The sequence below is a fragment of the Emericellopsis cladophorae genome (genome assembly GCF_022114955.1).
Source record: "Emericellopsis cladophorae strain MUM 19.33 chromosome Unknown NODE_58_length_127558_cov_119_251112, whole genome shotgun sequence".
Lineage (NCBI taxonomy): Eukaryota > Fungi > Ascomycota > Sordariomycetes > Hypocreales > Bionectriaceae > Emericellopsis > Emericellopsis cladophorae.
In genome coordinates this window covers 17,145-42,106 of record NW_026250983.1, presented here as the reverse complement: position 1 = coordinate 42,106, position 24,962 = coordinate 17,145, and the positions used below count along the sequence as shown (strand labels likewise).

Genomic DNA, 24,962 nt, shown 5'->3' with positions numbered 1-24,962 from the left:
GTCCTTGCCAGGGAGCGCAGTACTTATTTTCACGATGTGCTTTGCGTTCAAAATGCTGGAGTTGGAGAATGAACTATGAAGCTTGCTAGGGAGCTACCCCACAACGACTGTCGTGGCAGCTAACACCACCTACAATCTTTCTCCCAACTTGACATTGTGCCATTGCGACCAACTGCAGCTCAACACGTTCTTCAGATCAGAGCTTTGCAAATGTTATCATCACCGATGCGCATCGAACCCTAAGCGGACGCAATCCGTCACCCATACCCCATTATGGCGACTCCTGACCCATCGACCCTCACCTCGTCCGCGGACATCTTCACGTCAACGCACACGCTTCCTCAGATTCGCACAATACACCGATCCATTCTCAACGCCGTCGACGACAAAGCCCAGCGTCTACGCACGCAGGTCGGCTCCTCGTATCGCGAACTTCTCGGCACAGCGGACACCATAGTCCGCATGCGCGATGACAATGAGAAAGTCCAAGAGCTTCTGAGCCACATGGGCGCGCAATGTGGGCGAGGCATTGTCGGAGGCAAGGTCAGCGGATTGGCCACATTTGTGAAAAAGGAGGCGCATAATCAAGAGGAGGAACGGTTGATTAGAGTGAGCATGTTGAATGCGTGCGCAATGGTCCTGGAACGAGTCCTGAAAGGCGGTGGCGGGCTGGAAGACAGCGTCTCGAGGGGCGAGCGCTTGGTACTCGCGGCAAAGGTGCTAGTGCTGTGCCGACTACTGGTGAAGAGCCTGGGCGACGTTGCTGCAAACCCTGGGATGCACCACGACATTGAGGCGTTGAAGAAGAGCTTCGGTGCGCTGCGCCGGCGACTACTCCGGCACATTGAGAAATTACTTGGCCGAGTGACCCAAGACAGCGATCGTGAAGATGTCACCATGGCATTATGTGCATACAGCCTCGCGACCAGTTCGGGGGCGCGAGACGCTGTTCGCCACTTTCTACACGTTCGGGGCGAAGCGATGGCTGCGGCCGTCGAGGCAGACCACCCCACGTCAGGCGACCGGAGCGAACATGTCATGCAGAGTCTACGGCTCTATACGCGGACCTTACTCGACGTCCAAGCTGTTGTGCCGGCGAAGCTGTCGCAGGCCTTGCAAGGCCTTAAGGCTAAACCCTTGCTGGCCGACCCAGCTTTGAAGCAGTTGCATGGCTTGCGTCTTGATTTGTACGAACGATGGTGTGGTGAAGAGATACAGTACTTCACGCCATTTATCCGGCACGACGACCTGGACAGGACCATTGCCAGAGATACACTCGCCAAATGGGCAGACAAGGGCGGTCAAGTTCTTCTGACTGGTCTCAAGACGGCCTTGAGTAGCATGCACGAGTTCAAATCCGTGATGGAGCTTCGGACCAACCTACTGCAGCTCTGGATCAGGGAAGGCGGGAAAGCCCGTGGTTTCGATCCATGCGAGATGCAAGACGACTTTCGCGAGGTTATCAATGGTCGCATGCTAGCGGTGCTGGAGAGCAAAGTCAAGAAGCTCAACCTTGTCGGATCGGAAGTCAGGGCAACATTGGAAACCTGGCAGGATGGGTTCACCGACAAGAATCGAGGCCTGTGGGAGGAAGAAGGCTACGATACCGCCTTGCAGCAAGGCGCTGCGCCTTTCGTGGAGGAAGTCGTCGCGAGGGTCTATGGACGCAACGATGCCGTGTCGAAGGCGTCGAATTGCTACAAGTCCTGGTTCCATGTGATTGACGACGTCAAGCAGGTGGTAGAGTCACTGACGAAGCAGCGCTGGGACAACGACTTTGATGAGGTGGAGGACGAAGAGACAATCGAGGCCAGGCAGCAGGCGCTTAGCAGAGATGATCCTCTGATGTTGCAGACCAAGCTCGACAGTACTCTTGATAAATCGTTTGAAGAGCTGGAGATCCAGTTGAAGTCCCTGTGGGCGGAGAATGCACCGCCATCAAATCGAGGCCCGGTGGCCATGTACTTCCTGCGGGTGTTACGAGACATTCGCCGACAACTACCTGACCGCCCTGCGACCAAGTCGTTTGGTCTCGCCATGGTGCCTCCGTTGCATCAGCAGATTTCCATACATGTGGTTACCGCACCACTACGGCAATTTGGTGAAGCGGGATTGTCGGAGCGATCGGTAGCTGGTAGGCCTCTGTGGGAGGGTGAGCCGCCCATACCAAACCAACCTTCGCCAGCCCTTTTCCAGTTCCTGCGGAATTTATCAACAGATATGGGAAGTGCCGGCATGGACCTTTGGAGTCCGGCAGCGGTCAAAGTGGTCAAGCAGCACCTTGACGAGAAGCTCTCGCAATGCTGGAAAGTCGAACTTGGCACAATCGAGATAGAAGACTCCGACCAAGATGAGCAGCAAGACGAGAATGAGACCGAAGTGAAAGAAGGCACGTCAGGCGCTCAGAGAGAGCTGCTCATCCAGTGGCTTTTCGATGTATCATATGCCAGGACTTGCCTAGGCAGTGATTGGAAGGCGATGGAGGATCTGGAAGAGGCAATGTTCAAGGCGACAGGCCTAGAGGAACAGTCGCGCACTCGCATCAGCAAGGGTGCCGACGCATTCTGGCAGCGTACAAGCTTGCTATTCGGACTTTTGTCGTAGACAAGGAAAAAAAAATTGTACAATCTATCAAACCTCTACAACTTGTGCCTCTTCTCACCCGATGCAATCTTGCGGAACTCCTCCTGCGGAACACCCGAAGTGAAGCGGTCTAGACCGGCGAACACCTCTTTCACATTCTGCGCGTCAATGACATCCAGCTCCGGCCGACGAATGAGGGCCTTGATACCGATCAGGCTGCTCCCAATGAGGTGCTCGCCCAGGCGGTCATCCACTTCCTGCAGCACAAGCTCTCTGAACTTGGCATCCTCGCCGTTGCCTGTCTCAAAGATCTTGTTCACGTAGCCGCATTGGACCAGCTCTGGGGCCGTGATTCTCTTGCTCATGATCAAAGCCTCGTTGGCCCTCGCAGGTCCCAGTCTCTGCACCAGGGCCCGACTCGCGCCTCCCTCGGCCACGAGACCAAGACTCGAGAAGGGGGTGAGCAGGAACGTCGAGGGGGCGGCGTAGATAAAGTCGGCAAACGCAGTAAGGGCAGCCGAGAGACCGATGACAGGTCCGTTTAGGCCAATGACGAGAATCTTGGGGTGCGTGCTGAAGGCGTGGCAGATGTTGAGGTTGAAGGCCACAAAGCTCTGGAGCCAGTGCTTGTGCATGTCAGGGTTGTCAGCTGACGGGGCTGCTCGTGTGATGGATACATCGGCGCCGCTGTGAGAGGAAAGTGTTAGTACAGTCTGAACTCGATTCCCTTCGTCTCTAATCGTCTGGGGCGAGCAGGGAGGACCTACGCAGAGAAGAAGCGGCCCTTTGCCAAAATGACGGTGATGAAGACTTCGTTGTGTGTGGCGATTTCTCTCAAACTTTGTGCCAGTTCGTAGTAATCGGGTTGGGACAAGGCATTGAGCTTGGATTCATTGGCAATGGTAATAATGGCGACACGGCCGCGGTACTCGACATTGATGACCTTGTTGCTTGAAGACATGATGATGGTGGTTTTGTTCTACGGGGACCGTGATCAACGAGCGTGGTGAAAGGACTATAATTCGAAGGCCCCACGGTTCTTTATAAGATATTTGACCGGCAATAGGTGTAAAATGTTCATCTGGGGTTGGAGTTCAAACAATGTACCCCAGGCCAAGCCCGGACGGGTGGCTCCCCCGAAGATGCCTCGGCATGAACCTGCGGGGAATGCGAAGCTCGGCTGGTCCTTACCACACGCAAATCGTTCACCTCTCAGTGCTCACATACGCTTACAGTGCGATGCAAGTGATATTGAATTGACAGACTCCTGCACTTGCTATGCTGATAACCATCAAAATTCTATTGCCTATCGCTTCTTGGGCGCCAAGTGTCGCTGCTTGGGGAAATCAAGCGGCAGCGCTAAGCGGCCTATTTGCGCAGTGCCGTGCTCTGTCTTGACGGGCTTCACCCGTCCGCCAATCTCATGGAAATAGCCATTGATGGTCTTCTGGTCGAGTCGCAGGTCATCTCGCAATGCCTGCGTGTCGGACTCAAAGTTGTCCACGATGCAGGAGAACACGCAGCAGTGCGTCATCAACAGATCCATGTGGAATTTTCGCATGGTGCCTGCATCCGAGAATTTGCGACGGATCGATTCGACGACGGCCTCGGGCGCGGGATCGAGGGCTTCGCGCAGCTTGTCCCGCGGCGGGATGGACCGCGTACCGCGTTCGCGACCAGGCTTAGTCGACATGTAGAAGATGAGCACAAAGCACAGGTACCGCAACACGCGTAGGCGGAGCGTAGCGTCGGCATTGATGGCGATGGGTGCCACGCGGGACACCACGAACCGCGATGGAGCCTGGATACTCTCCTTGTGCTGCGCCTTTTCCTGCCACTCGCGGATGGGCACCTGGTTGAGAATGTCCCGGCCAATGATAACATTCGGATCGTAGACGTCGAGGATATCGGTTGCATCGAGGTTGGCCTTGGGCACAGGCTTGGCTTCGTCCACCACCGCCTGCAGTTGCTCTTTTGACGCCATGGTGGACGTAATCGAGCCCACGGAAGTGAGCATGGCCTTGGATGCGGCGTCCATCGGTTTTACGGGTTCGTCTGCGTCCCTGCGAACAGGACCAATTGCATTGAGAGTGACGTCTGCGAGGGCCTTCTTGGCCTTCCTGGTGCCGAATGTCTGGCCCAATTCGGTTCTGCGCTCAAAGTTGGTCTGCGGCTCGTTAGCCACGGTATCAGCAAGCATTCAATCGGGGCTCCTTACTGCGAGTGCTTTCTTGGCCGCAGCTTCTTTCTCAGCTTGCTGCTTAGCTCTTACTGCGCCGCGGACAACCATCTTCTTCGCCTCGATGACCTGCATCGTCCCCGTCTTGGGGTCGTAGACTCCGACATAGTGGTTGACCAGCGGTTTCGATCCACGTGAGGTTTCCTCCTTGGCTGTGTAGTCGAGATTCGGATGTGACGTCGAGTGTAGCAGGAGCTCTTGCTGTGTGGATTTGGACTTGTTTTTCGCCGCAATGACCTGATCTTGGGGAACATATGATTGAAATGTCGAATCAGACATTACGCTTATGCCTGGGGCAGTCACTAGTCCAGAGTTAGATCACTGACAGTTACTGAGGGCTCGTGGCGCATCTGTACCTATCACTGGTGGAGAGGACTTTGGTCGCAGAACAGATGATACCTTGGCCTGCGGTGCATGTGCGTCAATGGCGACCTTCTTGGAGGCCTTTGCAGAGCCCTCGCCCTCTCTCTTCCTTTTGGCCATAATGCAGGGCTGTGAGTGTCAATCGGGGTTTAATTATTGAGTGGCGCCTGGGAAGGTGGGATGTTTCTACTATTTTTTTTTCTTCCGCTCTGCAGCGATCACGGGCGGCAGAAAATTGATTGAACCGGACTTAAGCCGGGGCGGTGTGCCAGCACTGTGTGCCAGCGCCGTGTCAAGCAGCTTGAGCTGGACCGATCAACCCCACCCCACCGAGTCGCGACCGTTGGCGACGTCACTGACTGCCATGCGCGTGCACACAAAAAGGAATTCGAGCCTGAATTGAGATGGGGTGGAAGGCGCATGATTGACGAGGGCATTGAACCTTCCGGTAGAGATAATTGGCATGGCAAGTCAAAAGATTTACGCATTCATTGACAAGCAGAGCGTGGCGCAGTCACATTGGAAACTGGTGGTGGTGCACGAAGCGTCTGATTGAATTGTCAAGTAACGTTTTGGTTGGCTTCCAAGCCTGCGTTCTCATGGCAGATAGCTTCAAATCGATGGTCGCTCCTGCGTCCAGCTGAGTGCCTGACCCTCCGTTTGGCGTAATAAGTGCATCTCTCATTCCAATCTCACGTCGTCATCATCCAGGCTCGTCAGGGTTGCGTCCATGTCGTCCTCCAACTACATCTGGGAACAGAGCGTCGGAAGCATTGCAGGTCGTCCTTCCCTGTGTCGGCAAGACTCAGGCGCGAAAAGGTGTCGTGGGTTCTCGTCAATCATGAAAGATGGTTCAGGTCAGGTTGTCGCGTGACACGCTTATTTGCTGAAGAACAGATTAGATACGACATTGTGCCGGCTGTGTTGTGTTGGATGTAGCTTACGAGCGAGCCCTCATCTTTCTTCTCTTACGCTTGAGGCGACGAACGCGCTTCTTCCTCCATTTGGCTCTCATCTTGAACGAGTTTGCTGCGTCAATGTTAGTCAAGACCAATGGTAACCAAGCTTGCGCCGGCAACGCAGCTTGCCACCACAACGGCAACCTCCGCCATTGGCTAGGTAGGCGCGTGGTGATGACTTGCGAGCATCGCAATGGCAATGGGGACTGACGTACAGGTTCGTGGATGAGAATCGTTGTTGGATAAAGAACAATGTGAACGGTGGGCGGGGAGAAGTGTGGCGGTTAAGGCAGGCCGAACTAGTAGGGTTAGGTTTTGACCAGTCACGTGTGGCTTGTGGACTTTACGTCACTCCACCACAGCGCGAATTTCGTTCCCAAACTATAGATCACACCGTGTCCCTGCAGCAAGCTGTGATCCACATTCGAGTACAACCTGAAGCTGTCACGACTCTCTTCAAATGATGATCACTCTGGGCCATTGGTGTTTCATTTTCGCGTGGTGTCATCCCGACACTCGCTTGCATGAGGACGGCCAGCCTTTTGACCCTCTGGAGTCCTGGACCCCAAGGTGGATGCGACCGTGTCCCTGCTTGCTAGAGTCCACGCGCGGAAGGAGCACCTGGCAGGTTCCTGTTCTTGCTGGGGGCACATACACAGGCAGCGTGTAGCAATTCCAGTCAAAACTCAAATACCCCTCTCTCTACACCGTGAATAACTGAATCGTGTTCTCTTGGACAATCATATTGATCACGATGCTTTCAGATTTGCGCCCCAACAGTAAAGGCGAGCCAGTAGCCATGCTTCAATTCTTTGATGTCAGGAAGGGGCCTGGGCCTCAAGGTACCCACTGTGATTGCGATTGAGATATCTTTACTGACCCTGCCAGATACGATACTGATTCAGAGTCACGATGTGTTCAGGATTGGGCGCTTTGCCACTACGAAGTGAGCCCTATCTATCCAATATCAAACGCAATGCTAATTCCAGCAGTGACTTGGTCATCGGAGGTGGCACCAATGCCGCAGTATCTCGCAATCATTGCGAACTATACTCCATTGTGTATGAAGCTAATTTGTGCCATGTCTTCGTCCGAGACCGCAAATCTGTCAATGGAACCTACGTGAATAATACTCTTGTCGGCCATGGCCCTGATATCACGCCTGGATACCTGCTTGAAGATGGCGACGTGATCGAGATCAAGCCGTACTGGAAGTTCCTGTACCATCAGGTTGCCCAATGTATCGAATCGGATCTTACCCCAGTCCAGTCAGGGGAATGCGAGGTTAGCATTACTGAGTCTTTCGCTATCTGATATTGACAGCACCCAGTCATTCTCTCATCAATACAAGGTCACTAAACGATGTCTTGGTCAAGGTAGCGACGGGTCTGTTTATTTGGCGCTTGACACGAAGACCAAAAAGCAGCTCGTTTGCAAAGTTGTTGATCTGGACAGTCTCCAGGGAAAAGGCAGGCGTGGCAAAGACCAACGCCGTCGGAAACTTCAAGAAACGGACATACTTCGTCAGTTGCAACATGTAAGTCAAATCTATTGTCCGATGCAACGCTTATGGCTAACGAATCTCAGCCCAACATACTGGCTTACGTGGACGCTATATGCTCCCCCCATACACTGTGAGAAACTCTTCGTGCATCAGAAAATCGTCGCTAACGTCTGATAGCTACACCTTCACAGAGCTTGCGTCAGGGGGCGATCTCATGTCGTTCTTCTTCCGACACAAGCGAATTCCCGAGTTTGGCACCCGAATCATAATTCGACAAATTGTTCGTGGGCTATCGTACCTTCATAGCAAAGGCATTGTGCACCGCGACCTGAAGCCGGAAAATGTTCTTCTGGCATACTCGCCAAGTATATCACATCACCGGATTGTGCTCGCAGACTTTGGTGCATCAGCAGTCTCCTGCAGAAGTCGTATGCTGACCTCGGTAGGTACGTTGATCTATCAGGCGCCGTAAGCTCCCACGCATCCCATAGCCATATCGTCGGCTTGTCTAACGTGACTAGTGAAATTGCAACCAAAGGGGTACCTCAAACTAGCGCTGTCGATATATGGTCCCTAGGTGCCATTGCCTTGTCAATGGTCTCGGTCGAGCATGGCATACCTCAAGACCTGCGCTGTCAGGGCCAAGGAGTTTTGGATCGTTTCCTGGAAGACGCTTTCGACGTTGCGAATCCCGCGGCGTCTTTGAATGCTCGCAAATTTGTTCGGAGCTGTCTGAGTATCTCGGCAAAACAACGCATCAGCATCTCAGAAGCGCAATCTCATCCTTGGCTCTGTACACCCGACAAACACGTCGAGTTCTTTGAGCGCCTTGACAAGCGAACGTTGTCAAATTGGCACGCGAATGAACAAATTAGGCCGCTTCCATGGGATCTTGACAATTTGATAGATGTTATCGCGAGCCATGCGGAAATTGGCGCCGCAACTACGGTTGATGGTGGTGTCATTGACATGCGTTCTACAGCCATCGCGAATCAGAGCTCCAAGCATTTCACATTGGGTGATAGGGAAGACCAACAACAACATTCATGAGCCGACACCAGCCGATATCACTCGGCCTAGAACTCAATTGTGCACATTCAATTACGAGTGCCTAAATAGGTGCACTTTCGAACGGTTTTGACGGAAGTAGTTGGCGAAGCTTCCGAGCACGTGCAGCGGTTCACTCGGCCCTGGATCCAGGTCCTGTAATGCCGACTTACCAGGTACCTGATCGCGCCATCGGAGCAGCAATATTCTTGATGAGGTTCTCATCATCTCTCGGTCGCAGGATGTGTCTTTGTCGCTTATTGCTCCGATCTGCGCTGTCTGTGCGGCTTCATTGTTCAAAAGTGGCTGAAAGGAAAACAACACTGACAAAGCCGTGTACATCAGCCTTTCATCAATATAAAGCTAGAACTCCTTAGCACCATTTTAAATCCGAAACCTTTCGTTATACTTCAATACATGGTTTCTCCAAGAAACGATGCCCGATCTGAAAGCCACCCCTGACGTTCAGTTGTCCATCGAACTCCTCCCACCCAAGAAACTAAAAGAGCCGCTACCACCATTGCTGAGCAAGATCTTAACACTGCGGAATGACCAGCTCGTCAAGAATGCGTCAAATTCAGACGCAGCTACAGCTCGCCGTGCAGAGCAGCGAAGTGAAAGGGTGCAAGCCGAGATGAAGCATCTTTTAAGGAAGGAAGAGGCCCAGGCGCAGTGGACGATCAAATTTGACAAGCAGCGCGAAGCCCAAGAAGCAAGCAATGCTGCTCTCCAAGAGAAGAGACAGAGAAGGAATGTAGAGGACAGAGCTGGCATGGGTGAGCTCACCGAGACAAGAGACCATTTACAGGCCTGGGCGCGCGAAAGGGGTCTGTTACGCAAGGCGAAGTACGAGAGCGACGCAGACTTCAGAGCACGGATAGACAATCTGACAGCCTACCTTGACAAGATGTTCCAGACACACAAGGGGAAGATCGAAACAGAAAGTCTGAGATACGTCGAGGGCTTCCCTGTCCGAGACCGCATGAAAAGGCCGGCGCTTTTCCCAGACAGGCTGACGGGCTGTCTCAGGGCAAAGTGTCTGCAGTGTGATGTTCGTCAAATGCGATGCTCACTCGAGATGGGCGGCGTGAGAGGCGAAGCTTGCAGCGTCTGCAGGAGACACGGCGAAGGAGACGAATGCTGCTTTTGGCAGCAGAACTACGGAAATCCTATTGACAGCCGCTTTATATTGACGAAGCAGCAGGCAAGTAAAACCCAAAAGGACGTGGATGAGGTAGCGCGCAAATGGCATAGAGTACGCAGCTGCATCAAACTTGATGCCTTCAACGGGGCTCTGCAAGAATGCTGGACAGCATCTTTTGCTTTGCCTCGGTCACAACACTGGGACGATGAGCAGACGGATGATCTTGAAGATGACAGACAGAAGACAGGGGAGGAGGACGTCGTGTCAGTATAGGGTAAGCGACGTCTATAGCGCGGGGGCAGATCCCGCAGGCCACGAGCTTCCCTCATGGAAGCACAAAGATCAAGTGCGTGCAGCTCCTTGCGAATTTCCTTAGATAGTCTCTTTCCCAAGGACGCCATACAATGTCACCTCCTGATCTTGTCTCATACCGTCTCGAAGCCTCTGTTGCCCAAGAAATCTTCACCACCCAGATACTTCCCGCCGACATCCTCCCTCACCCGCCTTCACCATACCCTACGCGACCACTTGCTCTCTTGATACTAGGACAGACCGGCTCAGGCAAGACATGTCTCGTACCCAAACTTCTCTCTGCGCTTCGCGCGCAAGACCGGAGTCCCGTGCATCTTATAGCGGACGTATACAAGAGGTTCCATCCCGAATATGCCTCGCTAGACTCAAAGATAGCCTCCGCTGCAACCGGGAGCGACGCCAGGCTATGGCTGGAAATGGCGGCCAGTGAAGCGAGCCTGAGGCGTCAAGATGTCGTGATTGAGTCGGCATGTCGACATCCCTCTGATTTCACCAGCCTTGTACGGATCTTTCACAGACAAGGGTACACGATCAGCGTGGTTGTTCTCGCGACCCCGTACGCGTTGAGCCGATTGGGGATTCTGGTACGGTTTTATGAAAAGCTACCAGAAGCAGCATCACGTGGGTTGCCGTTGCGTTTGACACCAACAAAGATACATGATGATTCCTACAGAGGCTTGCTGGAGGCCACTGCTTGGCTCGACGATGAAAAACTGGTGGACCGAACGATCCTGGTAAGGAGAGGCCACTTGGTCGCCTTCGTCTCTGAACGAGATGAGAACGGCAAGATCAAGGGAGGAGTGAAGGAGGCGCTTGAGCGTGAAAGGCAGAGGCCACCGAGCGCAGCTGAGGCTGCGGTTGCAAGAGCTGGGCTGGATGGACTAGAGAGAATGCCAGCTGCAGAAGGCCATCATGCCGAACTGGAGGAGCTGTTGTTACCGATGCTCAACACTGACGATGCGCAGAGTCTGGAGAGCAATTATCCAGTTCTGTATCCCCTGGAGTTGCAAGATGATGACAACGTTGTGGGTTTGGGAGCTCCTGGCGCAATTAAAAACTCTAGAAATCATAAACAAATAAATCTGGGCTAGAGATTTGGCCATCAAACAATGCGCATCTAAACGCCAGTCCATGCCACTATCATCGATGCGTGCCGTCATGCCTGGCTGGGTCCTGCTCAACAAGCTGTGCTCAGTTCGTCCTCTGTCCTGTGTGCTGTGTATCCACAAAGTGCCATTGCCATATATGCGGGCAGAGTGCCACTTTTATCCAAGACTGTCATCAACAATAAATATCCCCAACGCCATAAATCAAGCCATGTGACACTCTTGCTTGTTCCTAACACCGGCTCCATGTGTGGCAAGATTGCCAAATTAACAATTAAAGAGACAATAACAATGGTATCAAGAGCACCCGTCATCCTCACATGTGAAAGGACGACGGGGCTCAAATCGGCCTCGGTGATGCCTCAAGATGAGGCACGCTGCGTGGCGTTACATCTCCGCTCGCCCCTCGTGTCGATGGCGAATGCGTTCTCTGGGGCTTGTTCGCATCCGCTATCATTTGTTGCTTTTGGCGAACCTTTGCAAGCCTTCCCGAGATCATCTTGACCACTATAGGTAATTAGAATTGGGCATCATGAAAGCACTTGCCAGGATGGACTTACTCTTGCGAATATGTTGCTCCTCATCACTGTCAATGTCGGGCGCAACATCCTTCGCGGGTTCTTTGCCAGCCATGATCTTCTTCGAGCTGTCTTCGTCACTGTCCACCACGGCCTCCAACATGCGAATCGCGGTCACATATGACAGCTCGCAGCCCCCCAAGTTCTCGTTGGTTACTTCGTCGATGGCTGCTGCTCGGCTCATTTCAAGAGCGCGGTCATACATTAGCTTCTCTGCACTGATTCCGGGCGTGAGGTAGACGTCCTTGACCCCTGTACTGCCCGCGGCCGATGTGGCGGATTCGAGTCCTTGGTTGGATGGATGACTGGGATGGTCTTCAGGCAATCCCCGCTGCGACTCGGTCAATCTGAGACGAACGACTTCGGACTTCTCAAGCACCTCGTTGAACCGTTGCCGGACCCATTGCACAACAGCGTTGATGCGCTGCACGATTGTCTGTGCGACAGCATTGCTAAGACCACTCGATGTCTCGCCACGACTCCTCTTTGACCACCACACGCTAGCAATGTCCATGGCTCGGGCCAGAAGAGTCAGTGACTTGACATAGAGAACGAGAGCCTCTTCGGAAAGTGACACGACGGCCTCGACAGTTAGCCCATCCTCAACCGGGTTCAGCTGGTCAACGTCGGCTCCGCCTAGGCCGCGCTCCGCCGAAGGAGCCATGGGAACCAACTGCTTGTACTTTACTTCGGCGAACCCGTATACACAGTCGCTTCGCGTCGCTAGCTCCTCGATGGTGTGCGCTGCCATCGCATCCTCGTCGGCGGCATGTGACGTCCTGACGTCGCCGATGAGCCCCGTTGTTGCTGGAGCGGGATAAGCAGGGAAAGCCTGATACATAGGTGGGGATTGCCCCTTTTGTCCCAAGATATGAGGTACCTTGAACCCAAACAGTCGCAGGCTCGCGTCTTGGATAGCCTTTGATATGGCACTTGATGCCGAGCCGGGGCTGGAGGACAATGCTTTCTCATAAGATGATCGCCGCTCGTGACTTGCGTGACCCCGAGCAACGAGTTCGGTGCGCGATGGCGTCGGAATAGCCCCAGTAGTCGAAGTTGGGGTTCCTTGTTGGGTCGAGCGTCTCGCCATTTGGCCAGCTCGGGGACTCATCTTCTCGTTCGCTGCCAGCTCATCTGCCAGGGCGTTCACCTCAACATGTCTTCGCTCAACAACCACATAGTCTCGCTCAAACATAACATCTTGGGCAGCCTTTTCCTCCTCAGGCGTGCGGCCAGTTGGGATTTTGCGAGCACTGTGGGGTCGCATGTCCGGATTCACAGTATTGCGACGCGAGGTCGTTTCGGCCGGGCGTGGTTGTGCAGGCATTGTGGCGGAGTGTTGTGGAACAGGCCTTCGAATACCCAGACCTTCCCCATCTTCACGAGGAGATGAGCGTGGAGGCCGTTCTTCTGCTGCCTTGCCTGTGTTCGGCCGTACCTGACCAGGGCTGGAGGAGAGCGGAGTTCGTTCGTGAGAGACGGTTTCGCGGGGTACATCTCTTTCAGTGTGTCGGCGAGAGCTTGCTCGCGACAAACCCCCGGTTGGCTGTTCATACTCTGCTTTGGGTTGCGGTGCTACTTTGGGGAGATCATCTTCCACCAACCCTGGGATGTCGGTAGTGACAACGGGGTGCTGAAAGAAATTCTCAAAACTCAGACGCTCGACGGGGTTCCTCTTCAACAGTGCTCGTACAAGGGCCTTCAGGTCAGCAGTGACCGTGACTTCGCGGGGAAACTTGATGACGTCCTCAGCAGCCTCTATCTTCCTCAGAAGTTCCACGTGGTTCCTTGCCTTGAAAGGAGGTCGTCCTGTAATCATCTCATACAGCACGGTTCCCACGGACCATAGATCAGCCTTGGCGTCGTATCTCTCATAACGAAGGATCTCTGGCGCCATGTACAGCGGGGAGCCGCAGAGTGTGTCTGCTAGCGATGTAGATGGCAGAACTCGGGCAAATCCAAAGTCGGCTAGTTTCAGCATCGGCAAGGACTCTAACCCCGCGCAAGGTATTAACGAATTGTGGCTTCCCTCCATAACTGGCATGTTGCTATGCTGACGGGCTGATTTCGCGGGTAGAAGCAAGAGATTCTGAGGCTTCACATCGCGATGAACATAGTTCTTCAGTCTTAAGAACTCAAGCGCACTTGATAACTGCTTAAGAAAGTGGCGGATGACAACTTCGTGGAGACCAGAGTTCGGAGCACTAGGGTACTTCCGTGCCATGTCGTGGGTAGCCGGGTGTGTAATCAACTTCTCCCGCTTCTTGATGAATAGGGATAGATCCCCGAGCTCGCAATATTCCATGATGAGGTTGATATGTGTCGATGACTCCACGCAGTCATGCAGGGCAACGATATGTGGATGTCGCAGGGTCTTGAGTATTTGGATCTCGCTGTAGAGGTTCTCCTTGAGCTTCTTGTTCAAGCGCTCCAGCTCGACCGATTTGATGGCTACAATTTGTTTGGTGTCCTGGTATTGTCAGCACAGAATACGAAACTGCGAGAGTGGCTGGACACACCCTATGTAGGCCCTGGTATACTTGAGCGAAGCTTCCTTTGCCAATCTCCTTCTCGATGACGAACTGCCCAACTGTCGTCCGCCTCAGTCTCCGGATGCCCTGGGGACCGGCATCCCGGGCGCTCGCCATGGTGTGGTCGAGGTATGTATTCGTTGGCTGTCAAGAGACGATGCGAATTCCACCTCAGCCCGAAGGCTAGATCGTCTGACGGGGGGCGAACGGCGAGACCGTCATGTATACGCTGTGGGAAGGTGTAGAGGAATTCGGTCGACAATGTGACGAGGATCGGATCGGGCGCAGGTACGCAGAGCGGTGAAAGGGCTGGAGGGCTCGCTAATAGACGAGATGGCAGAGGCCGTGTGAACGTCGAACGGCCCGTTGTCGTCTGCGAGAACGGCAGCGCTCGGAGTGACGCGCAGCGACGGATACAATGGAGGCTAGGGAACGTCTGTCAGCTAGGCCGTTGCCAGACGGATGACAAGGAAGTTGACGATCTCGTGCGATGTCCTAGAGAGTCCGTGGAAGGTCGAGGAGAAGTATCGATGACTCGAACCATGCGCGCCCCAGTGTATACATGCAGATGAGCAAGGGTATGGTATCAGTCTGGGGATGGAGGGTGTCCAGGCCTCGGCGAAGGGGCTTTCGACTAGAGAAGCTCGGAGCTTATCTATCGTCCCTCGCCAAAAAAAAACACTTTTTGATTTGGGTCTTCCAGGCTAAGCCAGCCAAAGTCCAAAATCAATAGCCTTCGGATCGCAGGGGGTTGGATGGTGCTGTTGCGCTGACAAGAAAGAGCCCCAAGATGGGCTTTAACCGTTTAAGGCGGTGGCACAAGTGGAAACGACGTCAAGATGTGGTGTAGGACTCAAGGGGACCGCTCGGGACTTACTCCGGGAATGTGATCCTGAAGTCAGATAATTATAGATTCAAATCCAAAGATGCCGAGAGTGCACCCTGATGGTTAGAGGATAGATTCGTCACTTCAAAGTGTCGTAGGAGTTGATGCTCATGGCAAAGTAAGTAGGCGCGTCTCGTAGAGTCGAGTCGTCGTGAGTATCGCGAAAGCGGAGCCAAGTGATTGGGGGAGTGGAGTCGGGCGTTGGAGGAGTCTCACCGCGAAACTAGCCTCACCATGCGTGTGAATGCACGAGAGAACTAACAAACAAAGGCGAAGCTTCGAGCACAGAGAGAAGTCCCCAGGAAGATGACAGGACAAAGTCGACAAGGAGCCATGGAAAGCCAACGACGATAAGACAGGCCCGCACTCGACATGGAGACAGCTGAGGTGCGCAAGGCAGTATCAGATGGATGCGCCTTCCCGTCTCATTGATGAGCTCGTGATGCGATGCGCTGCCAGTCCCCACCGCTCTAGTGACCACTGGCACGACAGCGCATGCAGTTGCTGCAGGCTCGAATCCCACAGGGGCTCGAAGCACCTTGACCAATCGAGGCGCTCACTCATGACGCTAAGCTTTTCCGAGAGGTCTCCAACTTGTGTCGTTATGGTACCCTTTGCTAAACCCCATCGCATTTCACAATGCCGACGCTGTGACTGTTTTGGAATGTGCCTATCAAAGGTACTTCTTGATCTAGATGAATCACCAGGATGCCGAGCCCCGCCGGGCCCAGTCTTGACGTTTATCGCCAGGCCACCATGATGGCGTCGTCCTCGACAGCTGATAAGGCACGTTCGAGTCACGATAGCGACCTGGCCAGTCGCACTCATATTGGCCCTCTCCATTTGGATGGTCGCTATTCAACTAATTAATCGCGAGCGTTCGGGCACACCTTGCGCATTCTCGGATATCTGTAAGCATGACAGCTTTCGTGATGTTCCTCACTTTCCACTTGCACATGTGACATGGCTACATGTGCAACTGCCAACTGGGAATGGAGATTCCAGGCTCCAGCCCTTGTCTGACCTGATGCCGCTTTCATCCACGATTCGACTACTTCGTCTACGAGGTTGTTTGGATGTACAGCAACTGTTCAGCAGCATTGTTCATGCCTGACTATGCTGTTCCTGGGCAGCCCGTCTAGGCAGCGGTGCATCAATACACCCTCAATATGACGACGTGCAGGTCTGTTCCCCATCCCCTATCGCCTCAGCCTTGCTGATTGCAATCAGATATCTATCCTCTCTTGGCTTGACGGACTCGGATTTGCAGAAGTGGACCGCTACCCTGATAGGCTCTACCTACTTACTACATTTCCAGCCAACCGTCGTTACAATGTGAACACTTTGTTGGTTACCTTGTGCTTTTTGGAAGCCTTCTCCAGGTCCTGTCATGTTCTGGGCCAAGCCACCTTACCGCTGAGCATCGACCTAGCAGACACATGCGCACGCCCAGCCTGTTCGGTGTGCGTCACGACTACTGCGCTTCGATACATCTGGACCATCGTAACACACCGACAACGACACACACTGATTGCCGTCGCCATTGGTAAAAGGTGGATGCTCATCAGGATGTACAATTTTCAACCTCGCTGCCATTGATTGAAGTGTCGATCTCGCCCAGGGCCACAGAAGTCCCGCAATAATGGACTACGTACATGATGCTACATACGTAGGTGGACACCCGGACCCTTGGTCCCTTGGGACATCAATAGCGTCTTGTGGAGATCATCGCTGCTACGCCGACATACACCTGTGTCTTGCCCAGGGCTCGAGTGTTCAGCAGACGCAAACTCCATGGTATCATTTCATTCATGCATTGTCTTTTTTTCCCAACAAAGTCGTCCAGTTTCATACCAAAATCCCTACAACACCGTGATTGCAGCAATGCTGAATGCCTTTTTTCTCGTGACTCATGCAGGACAATCTAGTCTAGTGACCACTAGCATTCTCCACGCTAGGCAGTTCCTTGATGGCCTCAGCAATGATGTTCAGACCCTTCCTCAACTCAGCCTCGGTGATGACCAAAGGCGGCGCAAAGCGGATGATATCGCCGTGGGTAGGCTTGGCAAGCAGTCCCTTACTCTTCAACAAGAGACATAGGTCCCAAGCCGTCCTGCCTGACGCAGCCGACTCATCGATGACGACGGCGTTGAGAAGACCCTTGCCGCGAATCACCTTGATGATGGGCGAGTTGAGAGCCTTAATGCCGTCGCGGAAGATGTTGCCCAACTTCTCGGCCTTGGCAGTCAGATCCTCTTCCTCCATCAACTCCAGAGCGCGGATCGACACGGCGCAGCCCAACGGGTTGCCGCCGTAGGTCGATCCGTGTGTGCCAGGCTCGACTACCAGCATGACCTCCTTCCTGCTGAGCACGCAGCTGACTGGGTACATGCCACCTGAGATGGCCTTGCCCAAAGTGACCATGTCAGGCTTGATGCCAGCCCACTCAGAGCAGAGCATGCGACCTGTGCGGCCGATACCCGTCTGGATCTCGTCGCAGATGAACAGCACATTGTGCTTCTTGCAAAGCTCCTGGACCTTGGCCAGGTAACCCTCATCCGGAACCACGACGCCAGCCTCGCCCTGGATGGGTTCACAAATGAACGCAGCAGTGTTCTTTCCGTGTGCCTCGAATGCCGCTTCTAGATCCTCGATGTGGTTGTAGCGAATAGAATTTCCGGTCGAGGGGCACGTTGCGCCGATGTTGGGAACATATGGGCCGTAGTTGTCCTTGGAGTCAGAATCGGTTGAAAGTGTGATTGCGACCATCTGTCTAGTCAGCATTTACGTACCACTTGCTCGGTTCTTGACAGGAGCTTACCGTGCGTCCATGGAAGTTGTCAGTCGCGGAGAAGACCAAGGCCTTGCCAGCCTCAACACCCTTGACCCTGTATGCCCACTTTCTTGCGATCTTGATGGCGGTCTCGACGGCCTCTGCGCCCGTGTTCATGGGCAGCACCATGTCATAGCCAAAGACGTCCTTCACCTTCTCTGCCCACCGGGGGAACACATCGTTGTAGAAGGCTCTTGAGCTCAGCGTCAAGCGACTAGCCTGATCGGTCAGGGCCTTGATGAGTTCGGGATGGCAGTGGCCTTGATTCACGGCGCTGTAAGCAGAGAGGAAGTCGAGATATTGCTTGCCTTCGGGGTCCCAGACGTGGACACCTTGAGCGCGAGCAAAGACCACAGGTAGAGGATGGTAGTTGTGTGCTGCGAACTCTTCCTCAGCCTTGATGGCTGACTGCGTGGAAGAAGCGTGGAAGCGAGGGGTTGAAGCGCTGCCCGTCCGCGGGGCACTGTTGTCGTCTGCGTGGGGTGCCATGATGTTGGCGATTGATGTCAAGGAGGTAGTCTTGGTTTGGGATTTGAATTGTTCTGATCTGAACAGATGTCAGTACAGCAATTACACGGACATGTAGCCAAGCGGGCCATTCGTAAAGACAGTGCCTTGGGTTGGAGCTTACCTGCCCGTATAAGTGACAAATGACGTCGCTCCCTGGGGACAATGGATAACTGGACAGTTCTGAAGTTAGTTGTTGTGCGAGCGAAGCAGAAGACAAAGACCAGGCGATATTCCATGATTAGGAATTCCCCTCAGTTATTATACCCGTCGTGATTCAGGCATGAGCCCTCCTCATTGAAAAAGTGGCCGACGCTATACCCCTAAGTGCAAGTGCTCCTTGTTGTCACGAGCCTGCCTTGCTGTGATGTCGGTCGAGATGCTGGAGGCGCCAGATAGCACCAAGCCGAGAGAAACCGGCCCGGCTTAGGCCAATCAGTGCAGCGTAATTACGTACAGTGTTGGCGCTCCAGTTAGGTCCCTAGGGGCCATTCTCCCTGAGCCGCCTAACACGTGAGCTGACAAGCGCAAGCTTCCCTGCCACCACCACAACTCACAAGGTGGGGCTTTCCCTATGTCGTTGTCAATCGCACCCTGCGCCCAGGCTCCATTCATCGCCGCCAATGATGTGGCGCCCCGCTAAACGACCCTTGGGGCGCTCCAGGACCCCCTTGGACCACTTCCAACGAACGCATCGAGGCCGGCGTCACACATCATGTAAAGAACGACGTGTTCAGGGGTCCACTCGCACATCGATTGGAGCCGTCCTCACTCTGGCAACATGTCTGTCACTTCAATCAAGAAAAGTTTTGTCTTTCTGCGCGCGATCATCATCATAAGACTTATCAATGCTTTTTGGGTGACAACCTTCTTCCAGCCAGATGAATACTTCCAAGCCTTGGAGCCCGCCTGGGAGCTCGCTTTTGGGGCCCGTAGCGGCGCCTGGCTGACGTGGGTAAGAAAACAACAAAGACTTCTTTTCCTCGCCTCAATAGCAATGCTGAACGGATCCAGGAATGGCGTCACCAGCTGAGGTCGTCTCTGCATCCAGTCGTCTTCTCGGCAGCCTACCTGGTAGCAGACCATGGGACCAGATATCTGCCTATCGGCTCGACCGCGAAGACGGCGGTCATTGTTGCTGCACCACGGTTCGTGCAGGCTATCATCGCGGCCCTGGGGGACTTCTTCACCTGGAAACTCGCCATGAAAATCTATCCAAACAGCAATGATTCCTCCTTTGCTGTAAGTAACTGCCTTGGAGAGTGAAATTTCACACTGCGCTGGACCACTGCTGACACCATGCACGTAGCTCTTCCTCCAGCTCTTCAGCGCATGGCAATGGTATTGTTCCATCCGCACCTTTTCCAATTCACTTGAGACCACCCTCACCATCACGGCTCTGTACTACTTCCCCTGGCGAGACCTGCTAGGCGTGGCAAGGACAATCAAGGAGAACCCCAAGATGGCCAACAGCATCCACCAGAGGCCAGGCGCGCTTCGCCTGTCAATTATCTGCGCTGCTTTTGCGGTCCTCCTGAGACCTACAAACATGCTCATATGGTTGGCAATCATCTTGGTTTCTTTCACCAGACTTTGCTTAAAGGGGCCGAGTCCGCTATCCCAGGCCAAGGTCATCGTCCTATTCAGAGAGGCTATCTTGTGCGGCACCGTCGCTCTTGGTGTCTCCCTGATCTCAGATCGTTTGTATTTCGGGTTCTGGACGTTTCCGCCTTATAATTGGCTCTACTTCAATATTTCAAAGTCGCTGGCTGTCTTCTACGGCCGAAACCCCTGGCACTACTACATACTGCAGGGAATCCCTCTTCTGAGCACGACATCTCTCCCCTTTGTGCTCATGGCGCTGTACAAGCCCTCAACGTCAACAGAGGAGCAGTACAACATTCTAAGGACAATGACCTTGGCTGTTGGTATTACCATCACCGCGCTCTCCCTCATCTCGCACAAGGAGGTCAGGTTCATTTACCCTTTGCTTCCAATATTCAATATCCTCGCGGCACCTCTCGCGGCTCGCTTCTTCACCATCCCACCGCCCACCACGTCTCAACCACCTCGGCTCAAGAAAAAGATGTGGCTTTACCTCGCTGTGGGTATCAATGTTCTCGTGGCGGGCTACCTCTCCCTTATTCACCAACGCGCGCCTCTCGAGATGGTCTCACACCTTCGGAAATCCTACCAGGATTTCCCCGCAGCGCAGAAGGATGACCTGTATGTACTCTTTCTCATGCCATGCCACTCCACACCATGGCGGTCTCACCTCGCGCACGACTCCATGAACGCGTATGCCCTCACGTGCGAGCCCCCGCTGCACACGGCGCCAAACACGCCGGAGAGGGAGTTGTACCGGGACGAAGCAGATCGTTTCTACGATGACCCTATTAAGTTCTTGTCTACAGAACTTTTCGCCGGAGAGGGACGCTCTCCCGTACCAAGCTACATTGCCGGATTCGAAGGCATAGAACCCTGGTTGCACGAGTTCTTCGAATCAACATCCACTGGCAGGAATCTCGGTGTCACCGTGAAGCCAGTGTGGTCCGCATTCAATGGATTTTTCAACGAAGACTGGCGGAGAGCTGGTCGAATGGTCATATGGGAAACAGTGCCAGTGGAACGTCACACAGATCTGTGAATGTATTGCAAAATGTAGAAAAGAAACAACTGGGGATATAAATTTATAGTGGCGCCGCCCAAATACAGGGCCCAAATTCATTAAAAGCCGCCGCCCTCTATGCGAAGTAAAATAGACATAACGCTCAGACGGGGTACATTACAAGAAAGAAAGAGGGCATGTACACATCTAGCCCCTTTATTCAACATATCAAAATTTTGGGTAGCCTTGGTCATCCAGGAAGATCTCTCGGCGATAAAGTCATCCTGCATTAAATAGTGAGACATCCGCTACTCCATGATATGAGACCCTCAGAGAATTGTTCAAACGTGCCTGCCCATCAACGACAACGATAACGCCACCTTTTGCCTTGTACTTTCATTGCTTCATCATGATCATTGTTTGGGAGCCTCGGTCGCCGCTGTAACAGCAGCGACACCTGGGGTCGGAGAGTCGACATGGGCTTCAGGGTTAGGAGCTGGCTCCGTGTGAGCGACTTCGACGTCCGGCTTCTGGCCATCCGCTGGCTGCTCAACAACGGTGTCGATGGTAGGCGCATGCGGGGTGGGCTCCGTTGGTGCTCCAGGCGATTCTGCCGGTACCGTCGTAGGCTCCTCCTTGATTGTCGTCACTGGCGTGGACTCGGCCGGAGCTTCCGCCTCGCGATCCGCGGAAGGGCTGGACCCCTCAAGTTCAACGGCCGGTTGCGCAAGTGACTGCTGAGACTCTTCTGCGATGGCCTCATTGGCCTTCTCTGTACCAGTTACTTCTCTCCTCTCGGACCCAGAGGGTACTCGTCTCTCACTCAGCGGTTCCCGCTTGATGTCGACACTCTTGCCCCTTGACAGAAAACTAGCTGCTCCATTGTCGGACGGCGGGGGCGATTTGTTGCGTCGTTGCTCGGCTGTCTCTTTGGCCTCGCGGTATTTATGGCGGATCCAGCCCAGGGGTCCTTTAGGCTCGTCCCTGCCAGAGTCCTGAGTGTCAGCGCTGGCTGCTGCCGCCTCTGAAGACTCTCCAGTGAAGCTTTCCTTCGGTCTTCCACCAAAGCTTTGTAGAGAAGTCTGGCTGGTATCGGCGTGCTTGGAAGGTCTGCTGTCGGTCGATTTCCTGGGATGGGTGCCTTTCCTGTCCTCGCTAGATCTGCCATTGAGCAGCCCTGTTCCCTTTTCTCGGTCGGATGTGTCATTATAAGAGGAATGCAAAGAAGTGGAAGGCGACTGCTGGGACCTCAAAAAGTTCTCGGTGCGGGCGCTCTCGCCCTGGGTAGAGGGCATCACAGGGACGTCACTCGACGCCTCGTTGACTGGGTGAGCCGCGAGTGGCTGGGGCTGGGAAGGCTTCATCTCAGAGGTTGCCGTCTGTTCTAGTGGGTTGCTTTGCTCTGCAGTGGGCGAGAAGGGTGGTCCGCTCTGAGGTAGCGAGGTGTTCGAACTTTGGGCGCTTTGGCTCATGCTGCCAGGTATCCTCTTCTTCTTGAGCTTGTTGGGCTGCCTTCTACTGTCATCGGTTGGAGACCTGTTGAAGAGGCCAGATAGATTGCGCTCCTTTTGAAGTACGCCCTGATCTTGGGGTACGCTCAACAGTCGCTCTTGACTGCGGTCAGCATCTTGAGAAGAGTTCGTGGCTGTACCCACTGGAACCGCGAGACTCGACTGCTCGGACATCCGGTGCGTGTCCAATGGTGGTGACTGGGTGAGCGGTTCCAAGGCGGAGGGCGAATGGGGGCCAGCGCTGTTGTCTGGCCGCCTGAATTTGCCTCCGGGAATGGCTGGTGACTTTTTGGATGGAACAGTGTTGCTTCTGCCCAAGCCACCAGTCGGCGTCATGCTGAGCGCCGGGCTGTTAGGGCCAGTGCTGTCCTCTTTCCTCGAGTGGCGCGAGTTCACTGAGCGGTTGCGCCGAATCTGACCCTCGCGACGAACACTAGCAGCGCCAGCACTCGCGTTTGAAGCAGATCGCGTGACACCAGCGGAGGCCGCAGTGGGTGTCACAGGGGGGACCCCGGGCCCGGATTCAATTTGCCGGCGCGTGGTCTCGTCCGCTGCGGTGCCGTGCATGCCAATGAGGAAGTGATCTTGGTTTTCGATGAGGAAAATGATGACGCATTGGTTGAGACGGTATTCCTCGGGGGCCATGGCATGGTCAGGGTGCGAAAGCATGCCTGGCTGGAAGATGGCTGCTAGGTTCTGGGATGTCATCCGATTCTCCTCAGATTTCGCTGCGAACACGGCGAGCAGATCAAGAATGTAAAGGAGCAGCTGCATATTGAGCGGAGGCAGTTCCGTAATCAGCTTCTGATACTTCTCGATGGCAGCATTCTCGTCGAAATTGTCAATGTATTGAGGTCCCTCAGCATCGCCGACGGCTTGCTTTGTAGCTCCGCGCAGTGGCTCGCGAAATTTCTCGTAGAGATCGAGCGGAACAACAGGTTCTGGGAGATCGTTCAGATAGCGGCGGAAGACGTTGGCTGCGTCGTGAACGGTGTATCCGTCCCACGAGAGCCCCTTGCCATAACGATCGGGTGAGTCAAAGACGGTCTTGAGCTCTTTGATGCGCTTCTCCGAGCCGCTTAGACGGAAAATTCCTTCGACGCCAGTTGCTAATGTCGATTAGCCAAATGAGAATCAATATGATCATGGGAAACACACCCTTCTCCTTTAGGAACACACCACATTTTGCGACGACGATGGGTACGTAGCCGTAGATGTAGCTCTGTCCATTCTCCTCGAGCGAGATGGCGACGTTCGCGTACTGGATGCTCTGTCGTAGTGGGATGCCGAAGATCCCTGGGGCTTTCTGCATTTCTGATGACTGTTAGCAACCGTTTGGGATACCACGGAGCTCAACAAATGATTGGTGAATGTGGATTCGAGTATTCGTGAGATCTGTTGATCTGGGTCCCAAACGGACCGCCTGTCATCGCTGACGGAATGGGCCATGCACGTACCAGTCTGCTCCTGATTCCTGCGCGGCAAAGTAAAGTTCTTCCACCAGGACTTGAGGTCACGCTTCGCGGGGGAAGAGGAGGGATTGACGGGTGCGCCTCCATGTTGCGGTGGTGAACTGGCTGGGTGCGCCGAAGGCGTCGCGGACGCCATGGCGAATGACGACGGTGGTCACGGTCGGAAGTCAAGAGAGGGTGCGCAACGACGAAGGGCCGCGTTCGAAAAGACAATCAGTACTCTTGCAAAGGCAAGAGCAACTTGTCTTTGGTTCGGACTGCCCTCGACCCCAGCGCCCAATGGAGATTCGAGAGGGGTCGGGACGTGCGCGGCGGGCGCAGATCGAATGGGGGGAGCAGGATGACTGACTGCGCTTGCTCGACTCGCGCGATGCGACCGACGATGATGGCAGGCAAGGTCGCAGCGCTATTCCGAGGAAGCGGACGTGTTTCGACTTGGGTGTGTGTGCTTTGGTACTAGCCAAAGCAAACGATCGAAAGGTGGTCGCAGTGAACGGCGGCTCGAGGAGGGAGGAAATTAACCTGGCTGTAACCAAGTAAGTAGGTCGTCAAAAGGTCAAGGTCCAGTCTAGTCCCGGCTCGGTGCAAGAGGACTGGAGCAACAGCGGTGCATTTGATGAGCATGGAGCCCCAAGACGCTGGGTGAGACGACGCCATCGGTGGTTGGCGGCTGGCTAGACTCCCTTCTGGAGGCCTTGGCGGACGCTAAGTACTCTATCACTACCTAATCACTAACTACTTTCTTATAAACTTACCATGTACTTTACTCGTCGTTGGGC

General features: G+C 54.1%; 8 protein-coding genes across 8 annotated transcripts; 3 read left to right on the top strand and 5 right to left on the bottom strand.

Moving 5' to 3' along the window:
* Nucleotides 1-273: 273 nt before the first annotated feature.
* J7T54_002652 (Conserved oligomeric Golgi complex subunit-like protein) lies at nt 274-2,604 on the top strand (the record flags this gene model as incomplete). The annotated part of the gene is made up of 1 exon (XM_051509293.1): nt 274-2,604. The coding sequence occupies one exon, from the start codon at nt 274-276 to the stop codon at nt 2,602-2,604; it is 2,331 nt and encodes a 776-aa protein (XP_051359678.1).
* Nucleotides 2,605-2,639: 35 nt separating this feature from the next.
* On the bottom strand, nt 2,640-3,544 carry J7T54_002651 (trans-enoyl-CoA isomerase-like protein; the record flags this gene model as incomplete). The annotated part of the gene is made up of 2 exons (XM_051509292.1): nt 2,640-3,270; nt 3,351-3,544. The coding sequence occupies 2 exons, from the start codon at nt 3,542-3,544 to the stop codon at nt 2,640-2,642; spliced, it is 825 nt and encodes a 274-aa protein (XP_051359677.1).
* A 345-nt stretch (nt 3,545-3,889) lies between these two features.
* J7T54_002650 (RNA polymerase I associated factor) lies at nt 3,890-5,305 on the bottom strand (the record flags this gene model as incomplete). The annotated part of the gene is made up of 3 exons (XM_051509291.1): nt 3,890-4,750; nt 4,856-5,059; nt 5,222-5,305. The coding sequence occupies 3 exons, from the start codon at nt 5,303-5,305 to the stop codon at nt 3,890-3,892; spliced, it is 1,149 nt and encodes a 382-aa protein (XP_051359676.1).
* Nucleotides 5,306-9,131: 3,826 nt separating this feature from the next.
* J7T54_002649 (uncharacterized protein) lies at nt 9,132-10,112 on the top strand (the record flags this gene model as incomplete). Its single annotated transcript, XM_051509290.1, has 1 exon — nt 9,132-10,112. One exon carries the CDS (start codon nt 9,132-9,134, stop codon nt 10,110-10,112), a length of 981 nt encoding a protein of 326 aa, XP_051359675.1.
* A 1,507-nt stretch (nt 10,113-11,619) lies between these two features.
* On the bottom strand, nt 11,620-14,483 carry J7T54_002648 (Serine/threonine-protein kinase ATG1; the record flags this gene model as incomplete). Its single annotated transcript, XM_051509289.1, has 5 exons — nt 11,620-11,687; nt 11,818-13,088; nt 13,392-13,803; nt 13,894-14,305; nt 14,355-14,483. The coding sequence occupies 5 exons, from the start codon at nt 14,481-14,483 to the stop codon at nt 11,620-11,622; spliced, it is 2,292 nt and encodes a 763-aa protein (XP_051359674.1).
* A 2,698-nt stretch (nt 14,484-17,181) lies between these two features.
* Nucleotides 17,182-18,574, bottom strand: J7T54_002647 (Ornithine aminotransferase-like protein; the record flags this gene model as incomplete). Its single annotated transcript, XM_051509288.1, has 2 exons — nt 17,182-17,982; nt 18,074-18,574. The coding sequence occupies 2 exons, from the start codon at nt 18,572-18,574 to the stop codon at nt 17,182-17,184; spliced, it is 1,302 nt and encodes a 433-aa protein (XP_051359673.1).
* A 799-nt stretch (nt 18,575-19,373) lies between these two features.
* Nucleotides 19,374-21,239, top strand: J7T54_002646 (GPI mannosyltransferase-like protein; the record flags this gene model as incomplete). The annotated part of the gene is made up of 3 exons (XM_051509287.1): nt 19,374-19,547; nt 19,607-19,834; nt 19,902-21,239. The coding sequence occupies 3 exons, from the start codon at nt 19,374-19,376 to the stop codon at nt 21,237-21,239; spliced, it is 1,740 nt and encodes a 579-aa protein (XP_051359672.1).
* Nucleotides 21,240-21,613: 374 nt separating this feature from the next.
* Nucleotides 21,614-24,319, bottom strand: J7T54_002645 (Rho-GTPase-activating protein-like protein; the record flags this gene model as incomplete). Its single annotated transcript, XM_051509286.1, has 3 exons — nt 21,614-23,820; nt 23,891-24,025; nt 24,169-24,319. 3 exons carry the CDS (start codon nt 24,317-24,319, stop codon nt 21,614-21,616), a joined length of 2,493 nt encoding a protein of 830 aa, XP_051359671.1.
* Between the last annotated feature and the right edge of the window lie 643 nt (nt 24,320-24,962).